The sequence below is a fragment of the Phlebotomus papatasi genome, chromosome 2 (genome assembly GCF_024763615.1).
Source record: "Phlebotomus papatasi isolate M1 chromosome 2, Ppap_2.1, whole genome shotgun sequence".
Lineage (NCBI taxonomy): Eukaryota > Metazoa > Arthropoda > Insecta > Diptera > Psychodidae > Phlebotomus > Phlebotomus papatasi.
In genome coordinates, this window is record NC_077223.1 from 25,975,904 (window position 1) to 25,989,005 (window position 13,102).

The 13,102-nt window shown below is 33.1% G+C and overlaps 1 protein-coding gene across 2 annotated transcripts in view; it reads right to left on the reverse strand.

Annotated features, from left to right (window-relative positions):
- Positions 1-337: 337 nt before the first annotated feature.
- Positions 338-13,102, reverse strand: part of LOC129803234 (lissencephaly-1 homolog) — a 37,485-nt gene continuing 24,720 nt past the window's right edge. For both annotated transcript variants that reach the window (XM_055849683.1, XM_055849682.1), the window contains exons 3-7: positions 10,612-11,247; positions 6,784-6,919; positions 6,219-6,374; positions 5,945-6,140; positions 338-2,126 (exon numbers count right to left, since the gene is read on the reverse strand). In XM_055849683.1, coding sequence (XP_055705658.1) covers positions 2,053-2,126; positions 5,945-6,140; positions 6,219-6,374; positions 6,784-6,919; positions 10,612-11,247 — 1,198 coding nt within the window. In that variant the 3' untranslated portion in view covers positions 338-2,052. The remainder of the gene's footprint in view (positions 2,127-5,944; positions 6,141-6,218; positions 6,375-6,783; positions 6,920-10,611; positions 11,248-13,102) is intronic.

A 13,102-nucleotide genomic window follows, 5' to 3' on the forward strand; every position in this document is an offset into this window, starting at 1 on the left:
AAACAGTAACATTCTAGAAGAGTCAAGGAGCAAATTTATGTAATTCTCTTCAGAAAAAATATGAACTTAATGTGTTGAATCTTCTGTCAAAGTTAAAGCGTCTGAAAATGGTTTTGGATTAGGACACTTACCCTAGCTGTTGTAAACGACGCACCGCTGCAGACTTTTGCAACAAATGCCGATATAAAGGAAAAGCAGATAGCACAGTTACTGATCCAACTGACGATTTTACTAGTCCCCACAGAGCTGTAACGTTTCCTGGAGTGCAAAATTTAAAACATTTGCATTTTCTTGGACCAGAAGAGAATGGAGAATAGACGTTGAAGTGAAAACACAATTTTTGTATTTAGATTTTTCATTATATTTCATACTGCATTTAGATTCATTATGAATAGTTTTCCTTTCATGTTGTGAAATCCTAAGGTTTTTTTTCTATAAGGTATAGATCAGAAAATCAAGAAAAGCTACTTTGTGTTAAAATCCTTTCATTGTTGAAAAAGACTGAAAAAAATTGATCACATTACACACAAAATAAAAATAGTATAATAAAATATCTTTTTTTAAATTATTTCGTTTTTCTTTTATCTTTGACAATTTAAACTACAGAGAAAATAGAATGAATCAAAGTCGAGGACTTCTTTCTTCACACTATTTCGTTTTTCACAAAAGAAAATTAAAAGTGAAAAGAAAGACTCCTTGAAATCTTGGTTTTTTCTTTTACTTACAACTAAAATGTTCCTTCAGTTAAATTACTACTTTGTCATTCTAAAAGGTATCTTTTAATACGTTTTTTTTCTTTTTTTTTTGTAACTGTTATGTCTGCCTTTTTAGATGCAATCTCTATGTTCTTCTAAAGATCATATTCGAAGTTCTATTTGTTTTTTTCCAAGGAATTACCTAAAAAATCTCTACTAAAACAATAGATTACAGTAAGTTTAATATTTACCCTCGTTTTGCTTCTCTAATCATAAATAGTTTCCATTTTATCATCTTCCTAGGATTTATGAGAGTTGCATTGAAAACAAAAATGTTATTTTCGGCCGAAAATTGGGAGGAAAAAATTAATTTGTTCTTCAAATAAAAGGGAACCATAAAAATTGCGCTGATTATTATTTTTTCACTTTTGGAAATTTGTCCACCGAGTTGTTTTTTCTACATTCTACAGAAAACTTTCTTCTATTATTTAGTTTAGCTTGCAAATGAATTACTTCTAGTAAGTCTCAGGAAAGTGAAATATTGTTAAAATTTTATTTAATTTTACAATTTTTCAATATCCTCCATTCAATGCACTATCTAATATTTCAGTTATTATTTATTATTTTCAATAATAACTCTGTGAGGCTTTTGAGGATAAATCAGCAAAAAATTGCCACAAATGTTTAACACTGAAAGCTATTACGATTCTCAATATTTTCTTCATTTAACAATTTTTTTCTTTCTTCATCATTATTCAAAAAGCGATTTTTATATTGTTTTTTTTTTTTATTAAAGTATTTTCAAGAAATTTCTCGTGAATCACGAAAAAAAATTCCTTAAATATTAATATCTTTATTTTAAATATAAATTGTTGATTGAAAGTTTATTCATATTTTTTTATTTTCTTTCATAAAAGTTTGGTATGAAGATTGCAAGACTTCCCCAAAAATAAAAAATATTTTCAAATTTATTCTTTTTTTTATATATTACTGCACACACACACGCGCATTTCATACACACAATTTTTTTCCTCGGTTTCAATTCTCTCTGATTCTCCTTTTATCATTTTCTTTTTCACTGTTTTCAGGATCAATTTTATATTTTCACTTGTTTTTTTTTTCTTCATCTTCACATTGGACTAAATGTCCTCCTTGAGTATGATCTTTTCCTCGTTCAATCGCGAGAAAATCAATAATAAATTGCATTCTGTTGATTTTCATTCCTGCACTTTCTCCCCTTCCCTCTCCCCGCCCTCCCTCATTCTCCCTCTTCCTTGGCTCGTCTTTGTAGTGTGGCAAGTGAAATAGAAATAAAGTTCTCTTAAATAGCATCTACTAAGAGATTACATTTGATAATTTAGCGACATTCCCAAACTTTTACAGTTTGATCTACACTTCCGGAAATTACATAGGGATGTGTTCGATGAAAATCTGTGGTCAAATATCAGAATTAGGTACATTTCAAAAGCATACAACAACAATTTTTAGGTTCTGCCTTACAATTCAGTAACATTTTTTCTCTTTAAAATCATTTTTTACAAATTATGCTTTATAAAACAAAGTAGTGATTTCTTGTTATATAATGGTGTCTACTGTCTACACACTAGAAGCAATTTTCGTCAAAAATTGCCTTTTTTATTAAAAAAAAAATCTGACGTTTCTGCCTATACAAGGATAGGGGAAATTTTCTTTAAAAGGCATTTTTTAAAGAAATGTCTACTAGTGTGTAGAGGCCTTAATAGAAAAGAAAAAAAAGAAAACATTCAATAAACTTGTCATCCGAAAAATGATTTGTGTCTTGGCTAGCCCAGGGTCACCACCCTAAATATAGAGGGTGTCTTGGTTATTGCATATGCCGCATAGGCATATCATTCGAAAAATAGTTGCTGTCTTGGCTATCTGTCGCTGATCACAGACTTTACCGAAAAAAATTCTTATCATTCACAAGTCGAGCTTAAAAGATTCGAAGATCTATTTGAAGAGTTAAAAAAGACACATTATTCCTTTTTTTCGCAATGTGTCTAAATACATCGTATTCGAATTTCGAAGTGCTCAAGTGCCAAAATATGTTGGTCTTTACTTAGTTATGTAAAAAAAAACACAAATCAACGATGTTTATTGTTTCATTCTCATTATTTAATCACTTCGTAATCACTCAGTAACTCTTTTGCAAGCTATATAGTCTGATATTTTACAAATTTTTCCCACATTATTCGAAAATTTAATATGAAAATTCGAAATTGAATTTAAATTCTTCGAAAATCAACGACGTTTTGTGCAAATAAAGTACCATTTACCTTATATCCAAGACACTGTTTAGAATCAAACTCTACTCAGGCTTTGCGAAGTGCACGAACCCGTAAATTAGGTTCTATACTTCGAAAGTAGGGGAAAGTGCCCATGCTTTTCACGGTCCCAAGCTTTACAATGACTAAATTTTTTGTATGATTTTCAAGAAAAGTGTCTTGTTTTTAAAATATATTGCAAAGTCACATTTATTCAGAAACATAGGAAAAATTTAGTCATTATTGGGACCGTGTAAAGCATGGGCACTTCCCCCTACTAAAGTACGTTTGTATCATTTGCCGTTCACTGGTTTTCGACCGATTTATTGAACAGATTGAATTTTTCAAAAGATCTCACAAAATTAAAATTCAATTTCGGATAAAAATCAGTGATCGTTTATCAATAGGTTTATCACCGATTTATAATCGATTGGAATCGGTTCAGGATTGTCAGGAATTCCAAGACCTTTCCGGCGAGCCCAACTTGATACCATTCGATTGAAAAATGTGCTCTCTAGAGTCTTTTAAACAGTTGACTTTGAAAAATCGCTATTAGGAATGATTCAACGATATTTTCGTATAAGGACGAAATGCCCGCCTAGGTAATCTTTAAAACATATCTAAAAATGAAAAAAAAAACTCGGAAAGGAAATGTCTTTTATTTTCATACGGGTTAGTGGCATAGGATTCACCCCCCATACCCATTCGACTATTTTGGAACTACCCCAAATTTTGTTTTCTCAAATATTTGTGTATTACAACTCTTCTGGCACCCCATTTTTATCCTTTTCAATCGAAAGTCCGATCAACTGAAAAATCGATTTTCGAAAATTAGATGTCGAATATCTCAGAACTTCCATTTTTAATTTCGATGAAATTTTAGTATGTAGGGGAAAGTACTCTTCATTCGAACTTTCATGCCTTCGAATAAAGTGATTTTTTAGCTGAGATTCTTTACAATCTCAGCTTTTGTGGTCACAGGTGAAATCCGACCTCATCAGATCGGGCTCAAATTTTGGATTTGCACGTTTTGACACTCATAGATCACGAATATCATGTGTTCTAAAAATCGATTTTCGTGGACGTCCCGTCCCGTCCCGTCCGTCGTATAACCACTTCTGGAGGGAGATATCGACAAGCGGTTTTCGGCAAAGATTAAATATCGATCAAGGGGTCAAAGATTTAACATTCAAATGGCCATAACTCCGGTTCTAATTGTCAGACCTTGAAAAATTTTGGTGTTTTGGAAAGCTCTCATTGAGTACTACAATCATTCTGACACCTTAATTTCATCAGATTTAATCGAAGGTCCAATTAATTGAAAAATCGATTTCCGATTAATCGATCTCGAATATTTCGAAAACTAGACGATGCTTTTTCTTTAAATTTTAGTATGTTGTAGCTGAGGTCAAGACCTTTCCAACGGTGGGTCGCACTTCTCCCTCGATGTTCCCTGACCTGAGCTATAACCAAAAATGTCTTGCCCGGACTGAATTTTCTGTGTTTATGAAGGGATTTCGATGAAATTTTAGCATATATTGTATCTGAGAGCAAGATCTTTCTAATAATGGGTTCCCCGTCAAATAATTTCGTCAGATATCTTTCAGATTTCTGCAGAAAATATCTACACTTCTGCTGAAAATCTGCCGATAAATCGATAAATATTCCTACGAATTTTATTTGGGCTTGGGACAAAATTCGTCAGAAATTTTTGCAGATTTTCTGACGAATCCTGGTGCACACTCTGACGAATTTCTGTAAATATTTTGCCGATTTTCTGTAGATTTTTCTACATTCCAGACTTTTCAGACAGCTCTGTCTGAAAAGACGGAATATTTTTCACTAAAGTTTGCAAAATTCAATAGAGTGATTCTTGGTGATATCACAGTGTTTATATAAAATTAAGAATTCTGCGACGTCGTGTTATAAGTAGAGAATAGTAAAGTGATAACTTTAAGCAGAGTGTCGACCTAATTTTCGTGTTTTTGTATCATTCCATGGGCGATTTTTAAGAAATTAGTATTTTTGCTTGCATTTTTTTTATTTATCTAAAATGTATATCGGTAATGCTTGTTAAGCAGAGCATACCATTTTCTTTGTAACTTCTACAGTTTCTTGATAAATCAACAATATTTTTGTTGAGACAATGGAGACTATGCAGAATTCCTATGCAGAAATTCTGCCGAGAATCTGCAGATTTTCGGAAGAATTTCTGGCGAAAATCTACCGATTTTCAGGCAGAAATTCTGCCGAAAATCTACAGAATTTCTCTGAATGTACTAGAATATACCGTTACAATTCAAAAAACCTCCGAATAAAATCGACAGGTAGAGCAATGATTTGACGGGATTTAATCGAAGGTCCGATCAATCAAAAAATCGATTTTCGAAAATTCGATGTCGAATATCCCGGAACTTCTATTTTAATTTTGTATGATATTTTAAGAAGTTATAGCCGAGGTTGAGAGCTTTCCAACATTCGGCACTTTGCCCTTGCTTTACCCTAACCAAATTAAAATTCACGTGCCTTTCTTTCTCAAAAGATTTACATAAGTCTATCCCACTCTTTCTGTCTCAAAATTAGATTGAATCATTGTCTTTGGCCAGACAATCATTGAACTAAATTGAATTTGTTATGACGTTCAAAAGAAGAAGAGTCCGAAAGAATGAGATGGACATATGTAAAACGTTTGAGAAAGAAAGCGATGTGAATTTCGTTTTCGTGAAATTTTCCTGATCAAAAAGGAGTCATGATAGCTGTAGGTTTTTTTCTGCTGTAATATTTTGTAAACTTCGTTTTTTTCCGCGGAAATATATTTTTAAAAAAGTAATTTTCGTTGATTTATTATTCGGAAAAAAATAAATCTATCATCTTTCTTGTACCCTACTTGAAAAAATTACTGAATTGTAAAGCAGTCCTAATGTTTCTTTTTTTTTTTTTACTAAAGTTTATCATTTTACTCACCGACTGATGTACAGAAGTGTTGATGGGCATACAGGGTCTTCATACATCTCTTATTGCGGAGATCCCATACCCGAATTGTTCGATCATCACTTGCAGAAATCAAGTATTTACCACCAGGATGGAAAATCAGACCTCTCACCCAGTTGTCATGACCCGTAAGCGTAAAAAGACATAAGCCAGAGTTTATATCCCACACCTTCAATGACGAAAAAAAATTACACCTCAGCTAATTCCACAAAAAAATGAAGAAGAAATAAAAATAAATAAAACTTACACAAATTGTTTTATCCCTTGATCCCGAAGCCAAGAATGGTCCTTGATGTGCACCCTTCTTGTTATCAGCACCCGCAGCCTCATTTATCACCGCAGACGCTGACTCAGGTGCCCAAGCGATGCACTCAACCGTATGTTCATGATCTCGGAGCTCAGCCTGCAATCCAAAGGCCATAAACATTGGATTAAATGAGGCGACCTTAATAAATTCTTTAAGGAAATATAAGTAATTTGTTTTTTCGGGGAAATACACACAGGCAATATTTTATTTCCAAAACGTAGAAATATTATTATTCTTTCCAACTACGCATAATCTTGAGAGAAAAAAAATACTCATTCTAAAATGAGCGTGGCAAACTAATAAAAAAAATCAATTTAATGCCAAGATTGTAGATTTCATTGCATCTAATTACTCTTATATTTGTTTAACATAAATTAAGTTACAATATGCCAATTAACCCTAAGAGAGAATTGATATTACTATTCCACGCTTTCGCATTTCACAATTATTTTCTATAACCTGAAAAAATATACATATATATGCAGATAAAAAAAATCAAACTTACCTTGCAATCTTTTGAGCTGGTCATCCAAATTCTTACAGTGTGGTCATTTGAGCAGGTTGCAAATAAGGAACCATCAACATTAACTCGCACCATTCGTACCCAATCTCGATGGCCACTGTATGTCTTTACGCAGTAACTGTTCAAAGATATACAACATAGTTGTATTATTTATTAAGAACTTTAAACTTTAACTTTAGACTTCATTTTTATTCTCCGTAATGATTTTTTATTTAAAAATTGTAAATTTCTTTAATCAGAAAACAAAAAAAAATCAGTTGATAAACAAGTGAAAGTCGAAAAAGCTATTTAGTAAGTAAGGGAAGAGTACCCCGGATCGGAATCTTAAGAGACATGCCTCATATTTAGTTGAAAATATAATCCTCAAAACATTATTTGGTATATTTATGTATGCTAATTGTTACATTAGTGATCCCTTTACCTATATCTGGGCTTTTGAATTTCTAATTTTTACAATAAATTAATAAAAAAAATGTGTAATTACAAACTTGCACACTGTACCTCGGATCGTCAGCAATTTAATCAAGTGTCTCAGGGAAAATAGGTTTTATAAATTAAATCTGAGTTAATGCACTGTATTCTTGTGAGACTTAAATGGTAAAAAGTGGCTAATAATTTAAAAAAAAAATCATTTAGTTTGGAGCAACAATGTGGTATTAACCTGAAGATCCGAGGAACACTGCCGATCGTTGGTAGTCTTCCCTTATATCAAAATTTCGAATTCGCATCCTAATTCTTTTTCAAATAATTCGGCATCTGATTGGAGCGACATCTTCATGTCACATTAAACAACTCTTTGTGATAAGATAAAATTCGGAATTTCGGATAATGCGGACTTTTGGACAAACCAATTTGGCAATTCGGACTTGGGTAATTTAGTTATTATGTGTCTCTAGCGTCTCTAAATTATTGGAAGGCTTTCAGGCTTAGCACACACTCTGGCTGCGGACATTTAATTTTTTCATATTCCTTTAATAAACCGGGCTTATTTTTTTCCGGAAATGTGTAACTTAAGACTAGCTATTAAAATAAATTATCATACATAGATTAGATTAATTAAATATGAGAAAAATTTGAATTGTTCGAAGCCAGAATGTGAGCGAAGCCTGATAACCGACCCCTACTTAAAAGATTATTTATTTATTTTTTTAATTAAGTTCTAAGGAAATAATCCGAACTTTTAAAATAATTTTTCCGAAATTAAAAAAAAAAATCCTATTTAAAATAAATTTCAACAATAAAATTAGACAGGGTTTGAATTCGGCTATGAGATGTTATGATTTGTCTTTTAGAAGGAATATTGAAAAGGGTTCGGTGTTCAGGTGAAAATCCCGAACGCCATAATTCTGAAAGTCAAAATTCCGAATGTTTTGATATTCCAAACAGCCAAAATATCGAAAACCAAAATCCTGAATTTTTAAAAGTGTCATAGGAGGTAATGACCATCGCACAATAACTTTTGTTTGTAAACATGTTTTCAAAATTTCCCATGAGAATGGGCGAGATGACTAGATCTAGATCTCACTCACTCTCATTAAAATGTCAAAAACATGTTTACTAAACAAAACGTCAGCTCCGAAGAAGACTATTGTAAGTCTACTTACAGTAGTATAAAAAGATGGTATCATTGGATGCAGAAACCTTAGATCTACATCCCCACAAAATTTTATATTGATTAAGATATTCCTGGAAAAGTTACAAGAAAAAAATTGAAAATCAGCGTGCCCGATTATCAAGTTTTTAGCCCACCATTTTACTGTAAATAGCTTAAAAGTAGCGTTAACCAGAAGATATTCAATGCGTAAGTATGATACAATAGTTTCAAACGCTAAAAGCGCTAAAAGTATATTAATTACAGTGAAATTAATAAAAATAAATTTTAGCCGTCAAACTTTAACTCTTTCGTCTCTTTTGGGACTCTGAGTACCCAAAGCAGCATATGAATATTCAGTGAAAAACAGTGTTTTTAATTATTCAGAACTGAGAAAAATTCAATTCTTTTGGATGATTACAAACTATAAGGATGTCCAAATGTAAGATATTTTTCCTGAGCTTAGATATTTTTGATTAAAAAATTGTGAAATTGGCTTGAAATATGCTGCGGTCCGGAAAGAGTTAAAGCTTTCTCTTGTAAAGTTTACATATTAGACTTACAATAGTCAGTCTTCTTTGGAACCGACGAAAAGTTATTGTGCGCTAGGCATTAAAGGGACAATTATTGTGCTTTGGGATATTATTCCGCATATACTATCCTTCGTGTGATTTTGACCTTTCAGGATTTTGATCATTCGGGATTGTGGCTTTCGATATGTTGGATTTCCGAATTTTTCCTTTTCGGGATTTTGGCTTTTCGGAATTTTTGGCCCATATGAGATTTTGTCTTTCGGGATTTCGATCCATTCGAGAGTTTAGCCCTTTTCGGGATTTTGGCTATTTGGGATTTTTACCAATTCGGGATTTTGGTTTTCAGTATTTTGGCTTTTCGGAATTACGGTTTTTCAGAATTTTAGCTCTCGGGATTTAGGCCCAATCATTATTCTGGCCCATTAGGAATTTTGTTTTTTTTTTGTGATTTTGGCTTTTCGGAATTTTGGTTTTCGAAACTTTGGTTTTTCGGAATTTAGAATTTTTTGAATTCTGGTTTTACGGAATTTTCGCTTTTCGGGATTTTGATCAATATTTTGGTTTTCAGGATTTTATCGTTCGAGATTTCGGCTTTTCGGGACTTTGGCCGAATCAGGATCCTAACTTTTCGAGTTTTCGATTCTATCCAATCGGGATTTTGGTTCATTCAGCATTTTTGTTTTTCGAAATTTTAGCTCATACGGGATTTTGGCTTTCGGGATTTGGGGCCAATCGGGACTCTGGTTCATTCGATATTTTGACTTTCGGTATTTCGACCTATTCGGGATTGTAGCACTTTCGTGATTTTAGCCTTGCGGGATTTTGGCTTTTTGGGATTTTAGCTTTTAGGGATTTTGACTTTTCGAAATTTTGTCTGTTCGGAATTCTGGCCCATTCGTGATTTTAGCTTTGCGGGATTTTGACGTTCGAAGTTTTAGATTTTAGGATTTTGTCCGACACTGAGAAATATCGTCGTGGATCAACAATTGGGTTCACTGTATTTGATTTGTGTCTGCATTCATTGCAAACTACGCATCGCCGCGTGGCGTTTGCAACAAATGTAGATACAAAACAAACAAAATTAGAATTACTGGTTCAACTGGCGATATATCAAAACTTCAATAGATCTCTAAATCCAAATGGTCGAACCTTATGGCCTCTACACACTAGGAGAAATTTCTTTAAAAAATGCCCTTTTAAAGAAAATTTCCCCTATCCTTGTAGACAGAAATTGCTTGTAGTGTGTAGACAGCATTAGTTAGGAAGCTCATTTTTCTTTATACCTTAAAATTTGCGTTCTTCTTAAATTTGAGAAAACACTAAATGTTTTACAAAATTTTCTCTACAAAAAATCTTTTTAGACAACTTTATTATCCCTTAAAATTGAAAATGGCTTTTTTCGAAATATTTAATTTACCGTTGACTGCATTCACTACGTTTTTAAATTTTTCAAATCATAAGCATAAAGGTATTTTTAAAATGACAAATTATATAAAAATCTGGAGATCTTTTTTTTACAGTTCCAAAGGGTATCTTTAATAAATTTTCCGCTTAAATAACAATTTGAATAAATCATCTTTTTAAAGATTATTTTTCATATTGTCTTACTTAGTCATCGGAGACACTCAAATGCTGTATAAAAAAATTAAGAAAAGGAGAAAATAATTGAATATAGTGACAACTTACCCAGTTGCAACTTCCCACATTTTGATGGTACGATCTCTCGATGCAGATAGGACAAAATCACCAGCTGGTACAAAAGCCACAGATGACACATTGTGATCGTGACCATGCATTGTTTTAACACATTCATATGTCTGCTGAAAGTCCCAGAGTTTAATGGACACATCTGCACTACAGGACGCCAATAATTTTCCCTGAGCGTCAAATGCAATATCTTGTACTGAATCAGTGTGTCCCTTGAGTGTTCTCTCATATTCACCCGTCTCAAAGTCCCACACTTTTATTGTAGCATCCTCCGATGCTGACACCATTAAACTGAACACCGGATGGAAAATTACACGTGTCACTGTTGCCCTGTGACCACTCAGTGAAAATTTCTCCGGTGGCCTCGGTATCCATTCACCCGGTGTTCTCTTACTCTTCGTGGGTGCCCCATCCAGTGCCTCTTTTTCCACTTCTGACAACTTTGCCTCCAGCTCCATCACTTTCTTCTGCAATCGGATCACCGATGTCCATTTCTTCTCCAACAATCCACCATATTTGCGCTCCAGCTCATTGGATATATCAGCCTCTTTGCGAAATGCTTCTAATGCATCCGTGTACCCATTGCTGCCCAAATAGTCGGCAATCGCTTGGTTTCTAACACAAGGGCAGAAACACAAACAAACAAAAAATGATAATCTCTCATGAGAATCATTCTCTCTCAGCAATGCAGAAAATATTCTATGCACAAATCTCTCAATTGAATCTTTATTTTCATCTCATACTCTTCCCATTAGACTATATTTCAAATGTGCGCCTTTTTGCTATTTGAATGGACGCGCACAAACAGTGTTAAGGGGTCACTTTAAATTGTATTCACAGAGAGACATTGACTTTGATAAGATGTCTCAATGTATACACTTCACACATTTTCTCAATCTATCTCTCTTCTGACCTAAAACCATTTTGCAATTTACCATTATCACATTTATACTTTTTTTTTTCATCGAATTGAATTTTAATTCTCATTGAATTATGTCTGAACTTTTGATGTTTAGTCTCATATCTATCGCTAATTTAATGAAGAATTTATTGATAACAAAGAGCACTCATTTTCTTTCTTTTCTTTTTTTTTTAATTCACTGCTTGACTCCAGTGACTCAAAAACCTTGACCAATCTTGATATCCAAGATATTAGGATATTGTCCAACGTTCGATAGAGGAGTTTTCTCCCCATAAGGGGAGTTCGGGATGAGGTTGTCAGTCCCATGCCTGTGGAATCAAGTGCAGTGAAGCTCACTCGATGCAATTCGAACACCTTTAACACCAGAAAAAAATTCCTAGTGACCTAAAACGGATTCGAACCTGGGACACTTGTATCATACAGCGAGTGCTCTACCACTTGACTCATTGAGTGCCAAAGTTCAGATAATTCTTTTCTATATTGCTATTACAAGATCGAGTGGTACAAAACCTCCACATACAAAGATCTAATAAACATGTTTTGGATATTGTCTGGGTTGACTTTTCATTCATACACAAAAATGACCTTCAATTAATCCTAATAACGTGTTCTCAAGGTCAAAAGGGAAAATCATTGTAGAAAGTGTCTTTCTCAGACTTTTAGAACATATTCGGGCTCCTTAGAAAAGTCTTGAAACGGTCTTTTGACTAGAAATTTATCCCAGTTAACAACAATCAATTTTATTTGTTATTCAAAATATAATAGATAATTAGCCTTGAATAAATCGAAACCTAAGTGGAAATTTTCCAAAAAATATCTTGATTCTTCTAAGAAATTAGAGAAGTTAAGTCATATGGCTGAGCCTTATACGGGCTTCAGACCTGAGGCTTAGCTATATGGCTTACAGTAGGTGTCAAAAGTTTGTTGCCTCATGTATGATCGGGAAACCAGGTGCAAAAAATGATAGAAAAAAATACTTTTTAGAATTTTTTTTGCAAATTAGTTGCCTGTAATCTGTAGATCTTATTTATATATTTCTAGAAAAATAATTAATTTTATTTCATATAAAAAATTATTGTTTTCCAAAAGTTGATCATTTTTCATGTGTCAAAAGTTTGTTGCCTCGTTTGAAAAGTAATTCAAAATGGACAAAAACATGCAACTAACTTAAAATAAACCGGCTATATTTTGAGTTTATGTCATTTGAGAGGCCAATGGTGGGTTTGGACATTTCTAAAGTTCCCTATATTAAATACATGTGTATAAAAGTGATGATAAATAACAAGAAATAGTCATTTTTTTGATAATTCATAATTTAGGTTAAAATGGAAAGTTAGAAGGAATTAAAAGGTAGAAAATCGTCCAGAGATACTGCCGGAATGTATCTGCGTCGTTAATTTCCAAATTTTATGGAAAATCACGAAAGGTTATACATTAAATATTCAAATATTATAGTATTGAGGTACGAGTACATCAGAAAAACGTTACTGGCAGACCAAAGCTATCGACTCAGAGGGTTGATAACAGCATTATAGCATCTTTGATAGT